The sequence below is a fragment of the Erpetoichthys calabaricus genome, chromosome 2, assembly GCF_900747795.2.
Source record: "Erpetoichthys calabaricus chromosome 2, fErpCal1.3, whole genome shotgun sequence".
Taxonomy (NCBI): Eukaryota; Metazoa; Chordata; class Cladistia; order Polypteriformes; family Polypteridae; genus Erpetoichthys; species Erpetoichthys calabaricus.
Genome location: NC_041395.2, coordinates 273902717 through 273924304, shown reverse-complemented (window position 1 = coordinate 273924304; position 21588 = coordinate 273902717). Strand labels below are relative to the sequence as shown.

The 21588-nt window shown below is 35.1% G+C and overlaps 1 protein-coding gene across 15 annotated transcripts in view; it reads right to left on the bottom strand.

Annotated features, from left to right (window-relative positions):
- Window positions 1–21588, bottom strand: part of kcnma1a (potassium large conductance calcium-activated channel, subfamily M, alpha member 1a) — a 733327-nt gene that overhangs the window by 14424 nt on the left and 697315 nt on the right. For 14 of the 15 annotated variants that reach the window (XM_051923733.1, XM_051923735.1, XM_051923728.1 and 11 more), the window contains 4 exons: window positions 16784–16914; window positions 5460–5654; window positions 4548–4666; window positions 2773–2994 (listed from right to left, as the gene is read on the bottom strand). In XM_051923733.1, the coding sequence (XP_051779693.1) occupies window positions 2773–2994; window positions 4548–4666; window positions 5460–5654; window positions 16784–16914 (667 nt within the window). Of the gene's footprint in view, window positions 1–1168; window positions 2995–4547; window positions 4667–5459; window positions 5655–16783; window positions 16915–21588 lie in introns of those variants that run through there. The other variant, XM_051923741.1, reaches the window with a different exon arrangement.

The window sequence follows — 21588 nt, the reverse complement described above, 5'->3', positions numbered from 1 at the left end:
CTTTATATACTGTTACTAAAAAGAAACACAATACATGTTGTTGGACTGAAATTTCAGCCTTCATTAATAATAAAGATATGAGAATAACAAAACAATGATATTTGTGAACATTAACAACGATTATCTTTTGTGTCACATATGACTATCTCTTGCAGTCAGCACTGTTTGACACCTCTGCGACCCAGAGCTAATGATCCTTTGAATCTGTAATCGTGGTATGTCATCCCAGTTGTGCAGGAGGGCCTGATAAAGTTGCTAGTCATTCAAAAGTGGAAGTGGTCAAGTCTTCAGATGTTGTGATCCAGGGCATCTAAAAGGTTATTTATAGAGTTAAGGTCATTAGAGAGGACAGGCCGAGGTAGCAACTGCACAGCAGTATTCCTCTGGACAGTACATGTAACCATAGCAGTTGAGTTTGGTGTTGCATTGTTCAGTTAAAGGGTAGGATAGCTAGAGGGTGTAAAAAGAGGAACTCTGATGGGACACCTTACTCTAAAAGCAGTAGCATGGACCCTATCCCTCACTATCCTCTCATATGTCCATGTACTGTGTTTGTTGAAAGTTTCATTATTAGGGGTGGGAAATCTGAAAAGATCTTTCAGATCAACCAATCTGATGTGTTGCTCAAGTTCAGGTGTGGACTAATGTCATGCTAGTCTGTGGAAACCTTGCCTGTACACAAGGCAATGTGGAGCAGTTTAATCATAGTATCTGGTCAATGGCTATCATTCTCAATTCTGGTAAAACGTAAGGCATTAGAGCATGCACAAAAAATTGAGAATGTGTTATCTTCATCTTGCCTTCGACTTCACCTTTGAATTATGGTCTTCGAGTGTTGATCTCATGAGATATTGTTTTACATGGACCTCAATGGGTAAAAAATGAACCTAACAAACGTTTCTATTTTGGACAGGTTTTAAAGCCTCACTACTCAAGATCAATAGCAGGGGAGAAAATGAAAGACTAATTATGACATTTTGTGAAATGCAGTTTGTTTCATTCCATATTGTGTTTCTTTTTTCCATGTATATGTATATATATACTGTATATATATATATATATATATATATATATATATATATATATATATATATATATATATAAACATGCAATGTCTTTCAGTTAAGAAAGAACAAATACAACAAATTTTTTTACAATTGAGAGGAATCAAATATGGAATGCATACTTACACTTTTTACTGCAGAATTAAATATATATATCATCTCTGTGCACATACTGTATATTACTGTATTATTTCAGTTATTTAAAAGGATCCCACATTCACATACAATGCATCCATCATATTTTAAAAACATTCTGGCAAAGATGGTCTGCTCTAACTGAAGGGTAGATAAAATGCTCTCTATGGTTTATTTATTTATTTTTACAAATATACTGTATTTACAGATGAAAGGATTACACCCTTTCATGACAAGATAATACTCCTTTAAGGCATATTCCAAACTCTATGCAGTATACATATATATATATATATATATATACACATATATATATATATATATATATATAATATATACGTTCACCTACAATTACATAGCATAAACTATAACTTTCATGTAAGTTTCATGCAAGGTACATGAAACATTAACATTTTCCTTATGTAACATTTTCCTCAAAACATTAGTTTTTAACTTTATAAAAATGTAAAATTCTACTTTATGTTCTCTTATTTACAAAACAGTTTTTTAATAGAAATTTATTCTCTTAAAATATTTATAATACATCTCCTTCTCCTTTTATTTTTAAATAAATCCGATTCCTGCTAACAATTACTTTAAATATAATAAGTCACTGAAAATTAACAAAAGGAAACAAACAGAAATATATTACGTACCCTGAAGTATTTTTACATACATTCTAGTAATAGTTTATTTGGTCTTTGCTTAAGGTTTTTTTTTAATCTAAGAAATGTAAATGATAAATATACTGTGTGCCTGTTTGTGTATGTGTGTAAAAGACAGCAAGCACAGATTTAAAAATTAATTATTTTTTTAGGGAACTGTTGTTATAAATGAATACATTATGAATACATTATTAATATATCTTTATAAATTTGTAAATGTACACACTCTAAACTGATACTTCTAAAAACTGCTTGAGCATATTTTCAATGTACCACATTTTTCTTTTTAATAATTAGATTATCGCCATATTTGATTAATCTATTACCATCTTTTCTAAGTTCACAAAGCATTTGTTATAACAATAAAGACAGACCTGTAGCCTCTGGTATTCTCCAGAAACAGGCTGTGATATGCCTAGTTATATATTCTAAATTTTAGGTTCTTTTCATTTAAAAAATATTTACTCGGCCTAGAATTTCAAATTTACCAATTCTGTCCAGTCATCAAAGGGATTGCTATCAATCAAATACAAGACTTTAAAAAAATTAAACAAATCATCTCTGCTACAGGTGGTTAATAACTGTCTATCGATATCTTATACTGTACAATGCAGACTATTCAACCTTGAAGCCAAATATGTTGAAATCATATGCTTGCTTTGGTCTGTCTGGATAGTTGCTGTTGTGTTCAAAAAAAAAAAAAAAACATGGTAATGCTCAATGTATTGGTGAAACTGAAATAATGACTACATGCAGACAGCCATGAGAATTCACAAACATGAAATAACAAACTGAATGAAACAAAGAGAGTCTTCCACTGAACTCAGTCAAAGGAACAACAGCAGTTACAAACAGTATCACACACAGAGGTACTGCACATATATTATAGTCTTTCTTCAAGCACATACTTCTGTTTTTCACGAGACTCCCGAGCCTTGCTGCGGTTTTGCCTATTGGCTGTTGGGATTGAGTGAACAGATGAGCTTTTCTTGCTGGAAGAGTGGGAAGAGTGAGATGAATGTGATAAACTGGTTCTTGACTGGCCAGCATTGTGGTCAAACTGCATTAAGCAGAAGATCAGATCCGTAGGGACAAGCTCAAACTCATATGGAGGATTGGTAATAACATAACTGCAACGACAAAACAAAAGTTAGATTTTTAGTTTTGGTACTGGCTATGTTAATACACACCCCCCTCTAAAATTATTTAAAATTCAAAATAAATTATGTAAGAACTGTCCATAAACCTATCCATTAATTTTCTGATACTGCTTTTTCAGTATATGGCCAAATTCTAGCTTAGCACTCTTGGGTTCAATCAGTAAAAAGTCCACATTGTCTGTTGTAAAGACTTAATATGAGGTATTTCAGCAGTACCAAAGGGAATTCACATGTTACGACATAATACTGTGTCTGGAAATATTTAGTCTCTGGATGAAGCCAATGTGAACCTAGAAAGAACAAAGTTCATACAGAAGACACCCAAACTAAAAATGTAAACAGAGGAAAAGCTCTTCTAGGGAGTGGCACTAGCCACTGTACAATGGCGCCCTCTTCAAACTCCTACTTTTACATGCCTATAAAATAATGATGTACTGTATATACTCTATTGGCGTGTATATTATGATGAAATCAAAATGACTAACATGCCTAGACCTTTGATGTGTATGGATGCAAGCATTTTGTAAGGATACATTCTATTTCAGTTGTTATATTGTAATTATTGCAATACCCTAATATATAAAGGTACAATTAATTTAAAGTAATAAGTCACAGGAGTGTTAATTGCATTTGTGGCTTTCAGTGTATTTAATAAAATGCCCAATTAAGCCATTACCTTGATGGGAACTTTGAAGTTTAAGGGTGATCACAGTAAAAAATATAAAACTTTTAATTTGAAACACTTAAAGAATTTGCGCCAAACTTCATTAAGATATATGATATGAAGGCACAAGAGAAAATAAATAATTAAAATCTTACAATTACTCAAGTAAGAACATTTACTTCACTTACATATATGCATACTGATTACATTTGCACTATTGTCTCACAGCTCTACAGTCCTGAGTTAAAGGAATTTCTTCAGGTACTCTGATTTCCAACTATATACCTTCTAAGTACAAATTATGCTGATTAGTGACTCTAAACTGGTTTAAGATCATTGAGGTTGGGTGTATGAGCGAGGGTCACACACTCGGGGTAAGGTCTTGCCTTGCACCTGACTTTAACCTGCATCCTCATTTTAGAAGATGTGGAGTCAGGAAATGAACAAATGATTAAAATATATCATACACATTACATATGCAAAAGATTCTCTAAAGTGAGTACTTAGTTTTCATGCATCTGAAGGCCAAACTGAATTTGACAATTGTTGGTGTCACCTGTTTCTACAGATAACATTTAAGAATATGACCATTATTACTTTTCACTTTTTAAGATAAGTAGAAAAAACAAATCTAATAAACTGAACATACACTTTGGAAGGTAAAGAGCACATTATGCAAGTTTGCTTTGAGATAAATAACTTCACAAGGAAATGTGAAATAATCATTATACCAAAATTAATATTCCTTTCAACTATATAGTTTCGCTGTCATATGAGAATACGGCAGATTTCAATCAGCAATGTCTGCAGGTTTTAAAACAGATTAGGGAACATGACAAAAAATATAAAAACTTCTTACCGCTTAGTGCACTGGCTTGTCGCACTTATATGGGCATCTCTTAGTCGATAAATTCCAAAACACAGCATATTATATGTCTTCAGTGCCTTACAAAACAGATCACCATAACAACCTCCATCCTAAAAGAAACAGAACAGAAATAAAATTACTTTTAATCGTACATTAAGTAGACCGTATTATGATTAGTACATACTATGTACAAGCAACCAGATATATTTAAATTAAATTTACAGTATGTAGATAGCTATCGATAGCTTATGAAGGAATATCAGTGCTCATCTCAAATGTGTGCCTGAGTATAACATGTATGAACATAGCAAACAATTACTATGTTAGTTACTGATTACCAGTTAACTTCAGTATTTATATTTCTAAGTGTCCTGAAAACTGAAAGATAAACCCGAGTAAACGAGACTCCTGAGGTGATGTCCAAAACCTCCAGGCTTGACCTTCTACTTTTAATGTGTGCAATTTTGTATTTGCAGAAGTACAAACAAGCTGACAAACCCTGTGCAGTGACCGACAGCCTCTTCTAGAATTCACAACAGCTAAATGAGTTTCAGTTTAACTTAAACAGTTTTCCTGGGTGGTACTCCCTAAGTCTTATTGGTTAGATCAGTCTGTGTTCAAGACAAATGGGTTAACCTAATCATATTTCGGGACTGTTTCACACTGCATGCTCCTTTTTTCCTAGATACTTTCTTTGAGGGCTCAGGTTCAAAGCAGTATTTATGACACAAAAATAATAATTTAAATATAGGTTTTACGAAGTAGAATTGTTACTCTTGTGTCAGTTGCATGTTTACTTACTCCTAAAAGACAAAAAAGCAAAAATCTCATTTTCAAAAGTGTATTTTACTGAAGTAAGCAAGAACACCAGAATGTGCATATATTTCTAAAGTAGTTACTCACCCCTAAATCTGCAAATGGGCCATCATATAATGCCAGCTGAGCAACACGACACCTGTCCCTGTTTGCGAGTGTCTGTGGAGTGCTGTAGCCACCACGAAGTGCATTTTCTTCAGCCAAAAGAGCCTCCAGCTCTGGTGTTGCTCCTCCAGTTACTAATGTCCGTATCAATGTGAGGATATTATCATTGAAGTATGTCTGCAGAGATAAAAGAAAAAAATTTAAGCAAGCGCTATTAAAGTCACTACTGTAGACACACGCATTGAAAGTTATCTAGAGTTGTTATTTAAACTCCCAAGCTGTCTCTTCAAATATTTTTATGAAGAAAGTGAAAAGACAGCAGATTCCAATTATTTCATTTTCTTCTGTTCCATTAAGTATGACCAGCCACTCTTTTTCAAGCAGTAATTGAGTCTGCTTTTGGAACAGTTAAAAACTGATGACCACAGAAGTAGGCAGGCTTATTTCCAAAGAAGCCACTCATTTGTCATTAAGAGTTAAGAAATAGTTACTGGCATCGTTTAAGTAATTGATTGTAAAGCACAGTACTTCTTTGTGTGTCATAAGCTGTACTATGCTAAACAGGAATGGAGACAGTAGATGCTGTGTACCTATTCAGTGTTTTTTCTACATTAATAATACACAATTTTTCCTATCAGACAGTAAGCGACTGGTTAAATAATAGTTGTATTAGGTACTTAAAATTCACAAAGTGAAAACAATATATATAAAAATAGTAAGGTATTAAACCAAACTAAAGTCAACATGAAAAATTTGAAATTTACTCTTGCATGCTTTCACAACAAGTATCTTCTCATGCTGGTATGTTCATGCTTTGAATTTTTACAAGCTTAAGTTAAAAAAAAGACAAAAAAAAAACCCTTAATGCCTGATAGCGGTGGCACTTCTTAGCCCTCTCGTGGTGGAGTGAGCCTGCGGCTAAAAGTGCTCCACGAGAGCACCTCCTGGAAGGGATCGAGGGTATTTTTCATGATGGCATCCAATTTTGCCACCATCTTGCTTACTATAATATTCTGCTTTTGAACTCTCAGGCAAATCTGTTGCAAATTTTAAAATATTTGTGCGATTTGTTCATTTTGTAATCACACATCAGTGCCCTAGTAAAAAACCCACCTGCTAAATTTGTCCTGGTGTTGTATTTGCTTCATGGTTGACTTTTGTTACTTATTGCAATTTTCACAATAGATAATTAGGTTTTTAAATAACATAGTATCTTAAACTTTGTTTGAATGTGAGTAGGCAAGCTCAGCGTTTTAGCATTTAGATTAGCTGAGGATGTTACAGACAGTATTTGCTAAAAGTCATATTCATCTGGATGAAAGCAGATTTTTTTCAACAATCCTATATACACAAGATACTAATTTTTGTTATACTTAAGGGGTCCATTGCTAATTGATAAAATAATGGAAATTTGCTCATTTAGGGACAGTCATTGCACTAGTTTCAAAAACAGGCAATATGTTAAACCCTTTCTCTATGCATCACTCCGATATTTTTTAGTCTGGATTTATCCCTCCTTCAAGTGAAAAAAATAAAACATTTTTTTAATTTGATCAAAAACATAAGAAGAGATACAAGTAACAGATCAAAAGAAAAAAACACATGTTTATACTGTATATAAATTTGAAACCCCACCAGATTTCACCCCAACCCACCCGGAGCTACTTAAAGAAGGATAGAGTAAATTTAAATTAATTGAGCATGCAGTTCACCGACAAGTCCTGGAGAACCTCATGTCTGGCTGAGCAAAGGGAAATTCTGAATTTATATCAAGTTGGCTCATGGGTTATCTGTCAACCAAGACTTAATCATGGAAATAGTGTCTTTCCATTTATTGATGGTATGAGGAGATACCCCCATTGATCCTTGCAGCAGACAATTCTAACATTATGATAATAGCAATAAATGTTGCATGATTGCTAGACAGTGAATACACATTTATTATTCACTATAGAAATGTTGCAGTTAAAAAAAATCCAATATTGTTAATTAGAACAAAAAATTAGAATTTCTTTTACAGCCTTTGCATATTGCAGCATTGTATGCTTTAACATCAGTTTACTTGATGAAAGCTAAAATATTTAGACCACGAAATTAACTGAAAGTTTCTACATTCTACAACTTGTTTCTTAGGTTACAAATAAATGAATAATTTCTCTTTAATTACCTTTTAACTGTTTATTTTGAGTGGCAGAGTTCAAATATCTGGATAAAACTATAGCATAGCAGTGTTCATATTGTGTAAAGAACAAAAAGTCATTAATTGGGTGAACAACAAAAATCCTTTGTCACAACAGGTCAAGGTCAGAGCCAGTGAATTTTATCAACAAAATGCATTAATGCAAAGGGAGACATAACACGTTCAGAGAGTAGTTAGGAATAAAGTCAGACAGACAAATATGAAACAAACAAGCCTGGCAAATATGGCAGGTATGTGGGAACAACCATGTTGTCTTTGGTCAAAAACTCTTTGACTGATAAAGTGATGAGTGTAGGAGTGCTGCCAGGGTACAAAATGCAATTTTGCATGTGCCACTTCTCTGGGCATTTCTTTTGTAGACACTTTCCTGCAGACGGCTCAGCAGTTCAGTGTAATGCCACTGATTAACAGTCTGATCATGCTGAAATCAGTCTGTTAATGTTGAAAAATGTGATCATTGTCTTGATATTCAATATGACATAACATGCTTTTTTCGGCTTGCAGTAAAAAAAAATCACTTAATTCAATGTAAAAAATATTCATCTTGAACAGCACAAAGCCACTTGGTGTACTGATTAAAAAGAATGTAAGCATATGATACTTGATAACTACACCTTGCCCCCGTGCTTCTGACCAATGCCAGGAATTTTTGGGTCCCCTCTTGTATATCATCCAGTCAAGCTCATATGTGCTACACATGCTCTGGTGGTTGTGTTAAGCATAAGTACATTCTATAAAAAATCCTTTCCTTCAACAAGTTGCTCTTGATGCTCTCCGTTCTATCTGCAAATGCAAAAATGTTCCATTGGTTTCTTTCTTCTAAAACAGTAAAATTGTCTTTTTTTGTCTGCCTTTTTTTCTACACTAAGAACAAAATCCCACTTTGTTTTTATTTCAATATATACAAATATTTTCCTGTTTCTGTTTAAATCCCAAGTCATCTTCCATCTTCTACTTATCTTGTGGTCAATGCTGTTAAAATAAAACTTAATTTATATTAAACTATTAATTCATAAACATCACATTCATAATATTGTAAACAAGCAAATCTTTCCACTAAAATTAAACTGATACAAAATATAATATTGTAATATATGCTAGGGTAATGGTTAGTGCTACTGTCTACAAGTTCAAAGAGACTTGGATCAAATTCCAGTCTGTCTCTGAGGCATTTGCACATTCTATTTATATTAAGAATGGACAATATGACCTGGAGCTGAGATCATGATATTTTCCATAATCCTGACAATACAGATACTGTAGTGTGATATCAAGAAATAAATAAATAAGACCTTCAAAATTAACAAAAATATAGAAATAAACATAGTGTGATATTGTTTGTAGCTGACAATATTTTTTTCCTTTAATGCGTAAATACTTTTGTGATAAACCTGAGGGGGGACAGTATAAACATAAATCATAAATGAACCAAATAAAAAAAACTGAAAATGTAAGTACTTGGAATGTTATAAAATGCTAAAAAATTACAGCTACACTTTTTTATTGATTATAAAATTTGCCAAAGATCTCTTTTAAAGATAATAATTATAATGAGTGCAGAACTATCTTATATATAAATGTCTACACGTGGAAGTGTGTGTGTCTGTCTGGCCTGGAAGTGAGAGGTGGAGTCGGGGTAAGGGCTCGACCTCCGAGGATACACAAGCGAGGTGAGCACGTCGGCAAAGTGAAACCTCTGAAGAAAGAGTCACTCGATAGCGACTAATACAGGAGTGAGGCGAGCACACTGGCAAAAGGAAACCTGCAAAGAAAGACAGTTGCTTAGCCGCTAATGCACAAGCGATGCGAACATGTCGGCAACATAGGAGAGTGATGCCCACAGTGGTTCCTTTCAACTACCTGACATCTTTGCATTTCAATTGTTTTTCTGACGATTTCAATAGTTTCAAGGACCCCATGCTTTTTGCAGCACAGTTAATTCTAAATTGCTACTGAAAACTGGAACTTTTACATTTTTTTCTTACTTTGTGTTCTAGAACTGGAACTTTTATAAGTTCTTTAATTACTTAAAATTCACCAGTATGTTCTTCGCAAGTTCTTTGCTAGAAATGCCATCCTATTAAGTTCAGGCTTAAGTTTCTGGAATCCTGTCCATTTTTGGCTATTGACTTGTATCAATGGCTGCCATGTTTTGGAAAATTGGATTTAGAAACAAGATGGTTGTACTGTACATACTGACTCATCTCTTTTATAAAAAAGACAAAACTGAAAGAAAACCTAAATAGAGCATGAATCAAACATAAACACAAAACTGACTCTAGGCAGAGAAGTTAAACTATATATATATATATATATATATATATATATATATATATATATATATATATATATATATATATATATATATATATATATATATATATATATATATATACTAGACATTAAGCCCGTTACGATAACGGGCGCTAGAATAGTAGTGCATACACATTAGTAGGAACAGTCTATATTAAATGGCAAAGGACTGTCTATTTTCTGTTACAGTAATACTGGCTTGTATGTGGCTGTAATATGTGTCACTGTATTGTGTGCCTTTAATTTTCTCTCACAGTAATACGTCTCTCCAGCAAGTATTTTAATCTGTGCTGGCGTGCAGCTGATTATTGTATGTATGGCGTCTCCCCAGCAACGGATTTTATGTGCGCGAAAATAAATCTACTTTTAAAAGTCATCCTATTGTAATATCATGAAAATTTGTATATTTAGGAAAACACTTTACTTAAGTTTGTTAATCACAAATCTGACATCCTCAGAGTGAACACTTGCACAACAACAAAACTAATCCCACCTCTTTGGGGAAGCTGGTCTCCACGTCTCAGTACCCGATTGGATTTTTCGTGCGAGGTCTTACCTCATTTACCGAAATCCGATTGGATCGGCCGCGTGATATTTTATAGGTCCTGCCCTCTCTGTCTTGTGTGACACGTCAAGCGCCCTTTGAAGCGTCGCACCGTGCCCCGCGCATGCGCACTTCACCAGAAGACACACACACACACGGACACATGGACGCACACAGGGATTTTATTAAAGAGGATATATATATATATATATATATATATATATATATATATATATATATATATATATATATATATATATATAAAGTATATAAAGAAAAATGGAGGATAGTTGATATTTTTGCTAGACGAAATTTTTCATTAAAAGGAAGTATGCACTTAGCACATCTTTTTTTATATACTACATGTTTCTCACTTCTGTAAGTTTTTAAATATATATTCTAAGATTGGCGCTATATAGTCGCCCGACCCGACACAGACTGGACATGGAAACACTCATAAAATAAATAAACTATTTTCTTCCCCTGTAGGCGCACATCTTCCCCGTGTCCCACAGGCAATACACAGTCCCAAGCACAGCACACAAAGTAACACAAAGCAAAAGACTCTTTCTCTTCCTACACCACTCCTCCCTGGCAACCTCGTCCTCCTCCTCCCGATTCTGGCTGCTGAGTGGTGGTCGCTGGCTCCTTTATATCCCACCCGGAAGTGCTCCAGGTGCTTGATTGGTGAGTTTCGGCTGCAGTTCCGGGTGTGGTGAACACGCTGCCCATACGGGCTCAGGAGTCCCACTTACAGCACCCCCTGGCGGTGCCTGTGGGACCCAACAGGGCTGCACCCAACTCCAATTACCCTGGAGCCCTGCGGGAAACCGAGGCACTGCTCCAATCCAGGGGGCGGCCATCTAGCATCCAGGGGGAGGTATTGCACCCTCCTGGGCTGCTCCCCCTGAATATATAGTGAAGGGGCGTATATATATATATATATATATATATATATATATATATATATATATATATATACACAAAAGGAATAAAACTTTATCACTGATTTGTCAGACAGCTATATTTACCGATAGTAAGGAAAGCCAGAAACCGTTCCAAGAATTAGGCACAGTTTCTTTTTTTTGCTGTGCATGATTTTCCTTCACGTACTCTGTTGTTTCTCCCACATCTGCCCAGGTGTGCAGGTTAGATTAACGGGGGATTCCTAATTGGCTCCTACGTGAGTGTGATTTGTACATGAGGAGGCCTGCAATGGTCTGCATCTTCAGACACACACACAGCAAAGAATAACGTGCAGAAGGTGTTAAGAATTTTAACAAATGGTCAGGAAAGATCAGGAAAAAGTTTGTTGGGCTGCTTAATGCCTTCCATCAAGTGCTCCTGATAAAAAATATCCATCCACAGACTCTGCAATGTGTTTTTATGTTATACTGTTGAAAATAATATTTATGACACCCTGTACTAACATTTCATCTTTCACAATCTGCAGAAAGTGGTGGTCATCTGTTTGTCACAGTTGTGTAGTTTGACACACAAGCAACTACATACTGAAATGGACAGATGGATAGATAGGAGAAAATGTGCATTCATTAGTTGTACATTTTAAGTTACGAATTGTGTCTAAAGTCATACACTCAGAAATTCAGCTATGTTAAGGGAAAATGCAACACATGATGAGGAAAACTAAATATTTCAAGTATTTATACATTCAAGCTGCATTATGCAATTTATCTCATTATATTTCTGCTTAAATTACAGTCAAGATAGGCTGTTTCAAGATGTGTTTTGTTACAAAAAATATTTGGAGATAATCATGTACTGGAAGAAATGTATAACATTCAAATCTTGGGGCAGAACAAGGGCATAGAGCTTAAAGTTACTGCCTCACAAATCCAAAGATACAGATTTACTTTGTGTCTGTGTGCTAGGTTAACTGCCAGGAGTAAATTGTGTTAATGCACAAATGTGTCCAACAATGTAGTCTGGTGTGCCAGCCAGGAATGAATCCTGTCTTGTGCCCTACTAACAGAACAGGTTTCAGCCCCTGCAACTAAGACCGAGATCAGTCTCAGAACATGGACTAACTGATGGATGAATAGAAGCACGGCATGGTGTAAGATCTATTGTTTTCATACTCTCAATAAAATATTTCTCTTGTCAAACCCCACCTCTGAAAACATAATAAAAATGTTTTGCTAATTACTGATTCTTTATCAAATTTTTACTAATTCCCCTTAAAATAATGAATAGAAAGATAGATGTTACTATAAATAATCAAGTATTGTATGTTGATCAATTTAGCTCTGAAGAGGAACGAGCATATTTGAAAGTGAATGATGTATTGGAAAAGCAAATGTTCCACAATTTCTCTTTTGCTTGACTCTTTTTTTATTTTAACAAGAAATTGACAGACTGCTTGTTTTAATGTAGTAATGTAAGAAGAGAATAAGTTTTGCCTCATTTGACTATGCTTCTTATTTGGTGCACATAGTGTAGTCTAGTTCAAAAAACAGTTACATTCAATTGCTATCACACTCTCTACTTATATGTGATGCTAACAAAAAAGAAACAAATAATAAAAAAGCCATGAATATATCTAATAGAAAATTGCAGAAAAAGAACTTTGTTCTAGTCATTGTGTAGCCTGCCAGAAGAGGGCAGAACAGACATAACTTTTTGCAGAGTTGCAGCCCCGTTTCAGGCTATAATTGTTTGATTGTCTCTTTGGTTACATTTGTACATCACCTTGGGCTGATCATTAAGAGATGCACAGAGGCAATTAAGGATGATAGAGGCAAGCTGCTGGGATGCCTGTAAATAACAAGAGATTTCAGCAGATCAAGGTTCATAGACCTAGGCAGTGAAAGAAGCTAAGCATGGACTAAACCCTGGAGCAAACAGCAATGAAACACCTGGTACTAGACCAAAAAAGGGGAGAGCTACTGCAGTTAGTAGCACAGAAGGCAACTAAACATTATTTACTCTAGGCAGCCAAGTAGCAACAATTAATAATCTAATAAACAGCTCTAGCTTTTACTCTGATTATATACTGTACAGACCATTCAATCTGAATATATACTACTGTACAAAATCTCAAAATAGAAATGTTGCTGTGAGTTGTTGGACTCTTTCTAATTTCAATTGTGCCGTTACAGCACATAACAATCAATTTTTGTGGTCCTTGTTTGTGAGTAAACTATGAGATAAAGCAGATATGAAATGTAATTTGTTCTGAAATGTCAGTTATTCAATTAGTTTGACTTATAATCACTAATTTTGTTTTATACCTAGATCAGCATCTTGAAGAGTTTTACCTTCCAAATGCATTTTTAATTTTTTGCAGTGCAACTGCAGTACAAGAGAACTTAACATGGAATACACTTATCAAGCAACATGGAAGCATTCCAAGCAACTTCTTTATAAGAACACAGCAAAAATTCAGAAACATCAGAAGACCTTGCAGTCTATTAAGTACATTAACTAGTAGCCATGTTGTCTCAGCATCTAGGATGATCTAGGTGAATAGGGGACAAGTGTGGTAGGCTGAATAGCTTGCTCTGGTCACAATTTGTTTTAATGTTTTTATGTTATAATCTCATTACAGGCTGATCAGGATACTGTCATGTGCTAGAGGAAACAGCACAAAGAAGAATGCTTAAAGGCAAAACCCCCACCAATTCACCACATCAAAGAGAGCCCAAGCCCATTCATGGAAGTTAATATGCTTTTACCTAAAGGTTAATTTCAAATGTACACAACTGTGAGGAAGTGCTTCCTAGTTTCTGCCTTGAATTTTCACTAGCACCTTCGAGTAGGTATTTCAGTGTTTATTTAAGTCAGTGTGTTATTGTGCCTAGGCTTTTAGCTTTCAAACCACAATGTTCACACCTCTGATTCACTGTGTGATTCTGATGTTATAAGTTGCTCTGAATAAACATCCATCCATCCATTTTCCAACCTGCTGAATCTGAACACAGGGTCACTGGGGTCTGCTGGAGCCAATCCCAGCCAACACAGGGCACAAGGCAGGAACCAATCCCGGGCAGGGTGCCAACCCACCGCAGGACACACACAAACACACCCACCCACACACCAAGCATACACTAGGGCCAATTTAGAATCGCCAGTCCACCTAACCAGTATGTCTTTGGACTGTGGGAGGAAACTGGAGCGCCCGGAGGAAACCCACGCAGACACGGGGAGAACATGCAAACTCCACACAGGGAGGACCCGGGAAGCGAACCCAAGTCCCCAGGTCTCCCAACTGCGAAGCAGCAGTGCTACCCACTGCGCCACCATGCCGCCCTGAATAAACATGTCTGAAAAATACAAAATAAATAAATAATTTCATTGGTTTTTGAATTCAGTTTTTACTAAGCTCCCAGGTGTACGATATTCTCATTAGTCTGGTGTATGCATATGACTGACTTTCTCCACTCAGCATTTACAGCTGCCAATTTTTCTTTTGGCTTTATGAAAACAAACTTGCACACAGTACTCCAAATGCAGTCTCACTAGTACATTGTAAATGATGAACATAACGCGTCTGTTATATTATTTAACAAATATCATGATATACCCTACCATTTTATTACACTTCTAATTATTTCTCTACATATATTGTACAAAGAAAATGGATATTGCCTCGACAGCCATGCCTCTAACCACTTTTTAAAACCAATTTACTCCAGGTCACATCATAAATTTCTAAATACTTTTAACAGTGGTAATTTAATATTAATCAGTTTAACTAGCATCACATACTTTTCATACCCTTGCAGTACTGTAAGCATCATATAAGTGCTTTCCCAGTTTTAAACTGGGAATTATATCTTATAATATTTAATGAATGAATGAAAATAATTATTTTTTCTGCCTATTTAGTGCTAATCTGTCAATTTTACAATTTACTGTAATCTATCCATATCACACATTTACCCAATATAATTAATTTAGTGATATTAGTGCAATTTGTAGAAAGCAACTGTCCTTATCACACACTTCAATGTTTGTTCCTTGCCTGTTAACAAACTCCCAATTTCACTTCACTGCAATTCACAAATCAAACTATTTCATGAACTTACTCAACCCACTATAGGGTCCCCAGGATCTGAACCCCATCCCAGGGTATAATCCAGATTTGGATGAGACACTTTGCACACACACACAGACATTGGGCCAGCTTTAATCATCAATAAACCTAACCTGGGAATCTTTGGGATGAGGGCAAAGACTAGAGTACCCAGGAAAAATCCACACTGACATGGGATGAACACACCAGTCAAACACAGTGATTGGACTGGTAATTGAGAACCGTTTCCCTGGGGTTTTGAGTTGTCTGTATAATCAACACCCACTATGTTCAAAATCCTTTACAATGATTCTTGAAGAGGAGATAATAAATTTAATCAACAAGATCATCCATTATTCACTCCACTTTCAATCCACATTTGCTTATGAGGGCCATGGTGGTAACATGATATGGATAGACCAATCCACACAAAACCTCAGCATTTTTTTTATTAGGTTCTTCTAGGAAATATGCAGACACTAGGGGGCTCCGCCCCCTGCTCGCTTCGCTCGCCAACCCCTGGTGTTGGGTAACCCGAAATACATCGATGTATGTATGAGATATATTGGAGTGTAAAGGTGTAGATGACGAAGAAAGGAAGTAAAGAACCCATAGCATGGCACATTTGAAAGATTTATTGGAATATTTCTTTATACACAACATTTGTAGTAAAGATGGTGTGTTGTCCTTGAATGAGTTTTCCTTGGTATGGAGTATCTATAACTTTTAACTTTAATGTCAGATGAACGCCGAACTCTTGAGAAGGCTACATAAAGTTGTCCATGTCCAAATACATGGAATAAATGTAAAGCATTTTGTCTATAATTATTAGGATGTTTTTAATCAAACTGAACTGTAGTTATCTTTACTATTTTCCATCTACCATGTACTGTACTCTTCTCATCCAAAATGATTATTGGAAAAGCTGTAATGCCATTGTAAATTTGATATATGTGTTGCAGAGATATCGTCATACTTTTATAGCTGTTTCTCTTATTGATTTTAGTTTAGTCTAACATTATATAATAATTTTCATTTTTCACTATTAACAAAAGCTTATATAACTTAAATAATTTATTTATTGTTCTACTTATGCAATATAAATTTTCTATAAATTCAGAATTTCTATAAATTCTGCAGAATAATTTATTTAGAGAAAAAAATTTGAGAGAGATTCTAACATAAACAGAAGCAAAAAAAGAATAACAACTTACTGCACTCATTAATGAGTCTAATACGCTGACAGCAAAAGCAGTTCCACAAGCAAAGGGCTGAGTAAGATACAACTCAGTGTCAGGATCATCATCATCATCTTGGTCCAGAAACTGAACATTGGAGTCATTCACTGAAAAAAGACACATTAACATTTTCGTAATTACTATTTCTTACTCAATTTTCATTTTGTCATCATTATGACTTCACACAATTTTAATTTAATAGTAATACAAGTGATCCTGAAGTGTTAAACAAATACAGAACAAATTCTATATTTGGTTCCTGTAAATGAAAAGTTTCTGTATACTTACAGCAAAGCAATATGAGATACAGAGTAATGTCTTCCTGCACAGAGACTGAATTTAATTTATTCCTCTCAGATTCTCATAAACATTTGTAAAGTGTTAAAGTATTATTTTTTCATAATGGCATACATATTTGTAATTTCGCATCATACATGATAAATAGGAATCTCTTCATTCAGAATGGAAGGGTCACTTATTATCACCGTGATGAAATACCTGAATAGAATCAGTAATATGGAGGGGTTGAGGGAAAGGGACTGTACTTGATAAATATGCTTTTAATTTTAAAGCTTACTATTGTCAGGCATGAAACAATCCCTTGTAACATTTATGTTAAAAATAATTCAGACTAAGACAATGCAAGACAATCATTTAGTAGTTTTTAAAATGATAAAAAGTAGGCACATGGTCTTTGCAATAAAATGAGAGCAAAAAACATTAAAACATGCAAATATAACAAAAAAATGCATACAAATAGCCATGATGTTTAATGTAAGATAAAACATATTTAGGTACAATACAATACTATTAATATTTTCTTTATCACAACAACTTGAAATATTATAGCAATATTTAAGTTCAACATCAAAGATAACATTTGCAATAAAGTTTTAGTCCAACGGAGTATAACTAAATATTTATCTTATTTTTCTTCCTCGATACTGGATTAACAATCCAGTAGAGTACAGTGCAGCTGTATTATTGTGAAATTTATTAAACTTACCAGGAATGTTTATTGTTTATAAAAGATTAACCCACATACACATAGCGATCCTATCCAGACAAAGTCTTGAGTAGTGCCAACTGACAGTCACTCCACAGTGTTTCACATAGGATACAGCCTCACACATGCATACACAGAGATCCCACCCAAACAAAGTCTCGAGTGGTGCCAGTTGCCAGTTACTATAATATTCTGCATAAGATTCTCTATATATGGGTTCACTATCACTAGCTCTAACAAACATGTGGGTGTCATTGTGACACACAGAAAAGTTCAGTTCTTTTGGTTTTATGCTACTTACTAACCAAACTACTTTACCACAGTTGTTCTAATTATTGAGGAGTGAGCTCAATAGCATTGATAAACCCTGTGCATAAGAAATGTACCATCAAACTCACACTTGGTACTCATTTATTATTTTAATCACTTGTTTAAGACTTGTTCTTCTTCTTTCGGCTGCTCCCGTTAGGGGTTGCCACAGCGGATCATCTTCTTCCATATCTTTCTGTCCTCTGCATCTTGCTCTGTTACACCCATCATCTGCAAATCTTCTCTCACCACATCCATAAACCTTCGCTTAGGCCTTCCTTTTTTCCTCTTGCCTGGCAACTCTATTCTTAGCATCCGTCTCCCAATATACTCAGCATCTCTCCTCTGCACATGACCAAACCAACGCAATCTCGCCTCTCTGACTTTGTTTCCCAACTGTCCAACTTGAGCTGACCCTCTAAGGGTCTAGATCAGGGGTCCTCAATCACAGTCCTGGAGGGCCGCAGTGGCTGCAGGTTTTTGCTCCAACCCAATTACTTAATAAGAAGCACTTATTGCTCAAGTAACACTTCTGTTTCACTTTAGTTGTCTCACTCGTTAAGATTTTGAACCCTTATTGCTTATTTTAGTCTTAAACAGCCATATTCTTGGATTTTAATTGCTCCTAATTAGCAATAACATGCAAATGACAAAAGAGAGCAGCATTTCTCCATTTAGCTTGTTACCATTTACACCTGTGTGTATTTATCATGCACTATTGGGTTTAATTAAATACTAGGAAGGAAATTGAAGAGGAAAAAGTGAAGGACTGAGAATTACTCATCCATTTTAACCTTCAAATCATTTGGATGATATCCTTAGAAAGGGAAAGAAAATCCAGGATATAAGAATTACCTGACATAGCAGAGTTAAAGCACTGACAAGCCATGAAATTAAATTATTGGCAAGAATTGCTTTCTAATTAAGCAACCAGGTTAGAACAAAAACATGCAGCCACTGTGGCCCTCCAGGACTGAGATTGAGGACCCCTGGTCTAGATAAAAGACAAAGTATAGAAAATATAAAAGCAATATGGTATTTATTAATGCATAACAATATCAAAAAGAAGAAAATATAACAGAAAATAAAATAGATAGCAAAGTCTGGATCTAAACAGTCTTAGAAAAGCTTACGGAAAATCAGAAGTGTCAAGGAGTGTATGTTTTGGACGGCTTTTGGTTTAGCAGTCAGCATTGTTTAGTTACTTCTTCTGACGTCTGAAAAAGATGACTTCCCATCTCTCGATTTGACAGTGCCCTTTTCTTCCTTTTTTTTGGTCCATCAGACAAGCCATATTTAAGGTTAAAATGCACACATGGGGCTTAAGGACATGTGACACTGCACACATTTGATTGGCCATCCTGTCCTGATGATGAATGACTTTGATCAAAGTGTTTGATCTTTTAAGTAGCTCTGCACTCCTTCCTTTCCTAAGCTGCAAACTAATTTAGTAATCCTAGTCCTTCAGCATTCACCTGTTCATAGGTTAAAAATGGGTTGTGTTGTGTGTACTTATTTCCTTTTCCCTGGTAATAAAGTAATTGAAAAAGAAGTTGACTGGATAAAATGCATAAATTACTAGTATAATACAAAATAATGTTCGCAATGCCCTGCAAGTCCTGTAAATTCAGTTCATCCTAGTTCGTTTGACCAAAATGTTTAAAATTTCATATAAACAGTTTGCAGTTGAAAATGTGAAGATTTTGCACACCAGAACAGTGTTAAATTGTACTGTAAAAACTAAGAAATCCACTGTTCTTTGTACATGTGAAAATACTACTACTACTACTACTAATACTAATACTGCTACTACAGATACCTATCGTTAAACCAATTAACTCAATATTATATAAACTAGTCATCTAGCCCGTTACAATAATGGGCGCTAGAACAGTAGTGCATAAACATTAGTAGGAACAGTCTATATTAAATGGCAAGGGACTTAGACCTCATTCTTTTTGTTGGTCGTATTTTTCTTTCTTTCAGCCTTTCTTTTGTTGATGTTTACTTGCTGAGCTGACCGTTTTTCGTGGGCTGCCGCTGTGTATTGTGTGTCTTTAATTTTCTGTGACAGTAATACTGTCTTATACGGCTCTATTCAATAAGGGCGCGCACAAAAAGGCGAGCTTCAAAAGGGCGACCTCAATTGAGCACGGCGAAAAAGGTGTTCATAGATAATTTAGTTCAAATGGCTCTGAAATATGTGAAGAGCAACAAAGGTGCAGATCTTTATTTCTCGCGCCTTTATTCGCTGCGCCCAATTGAGGTCGCCCTTTTGAGGCTCGCCTTTTTGTGCGCACCCTTATTGAAGGATGCCGCCTGTGCGCGCCCTTATTGAAGGATACCGTCTTGTACATCCACTGGCGTGCACGTCGGTAATATGCCTTTAATCTCCTCTGACAGTAATACTCTCTTGTATGTGGCTGTAATATGCATCACTGTATTGTGTACCTTTAATTTCCTCTCGCAGTAATACTGGTTTGTATTTCCGTAAAACGCCTCTAACTTTCTCTGACAGTAATATCGCTCATCGCACCGTGCCCCGCGCATGCGCACTTCACCAGAAGACACCCACACACGGACACCTGGACGCACATAGGGATTTTATATATATAGATCCCACAATTAAAAAAGAAAATGTACACAGAGTCAAGAATAGAGATATTGTGGTTGTCTCTGTAATGGAAACAATAGACTATGTGAAAAGAGGAATATTGTTTGTCAGATATTTTACAACGAGTCTGAAGAAATGTTTAGAGCTTGAGGGAAAAAATGGTCAATTTCAGGAAATAAAAAAATTACACATTTTTTCAGACAATGAAGGATGAATTCAGCATATCATATTTAATATGTAATAATAATGAGAGACAATATTGCTATTTCAGTGACATTATTTATGTGCAGTTTTCATTGATATTAGTTTACTCCTATACTGTTCATTTTAGGCTAATTAGTAAATTTAAAATGGTCTGGTGTAAGTGAGGCTGGGTGTGTGTTCCATAGCATTGGGCTTATGTCCCCCCATAAGGGATGATTCTTATTTTGCACTTCTAAAGTAGGCTGTAAATCATCTTGTCCCTATTGATGGTAAGGTGAACGTAGAAATAAAAACTGTAAAAGAATTAATTAAAGAATACCTGGAAACGATCATGTTTTTGATAGAAATTGAGACCTTTTAGTATGAAGATACCATTAAACTCATTTAAAATATAGCCAAGGTATTACTAGTGTTTATAATGGCTAATAACGATTAAAATGAATGATTTTAAATTTATTATTCACACATGGCTACAAAGCCCCATTTTCAGCAGCAATTCCTTCATTATCCTAATTGTCATCTCCCTTAGCTTATCCTTAATTATTTATGGTTACATGTTAATTGGTTATTAGAGAAACCTTTGTAATTGCATTAGCCCCTGTTATTCTGTTTACTTGGGTTACAAGGTACTGGTATTCCAAAAGTTAA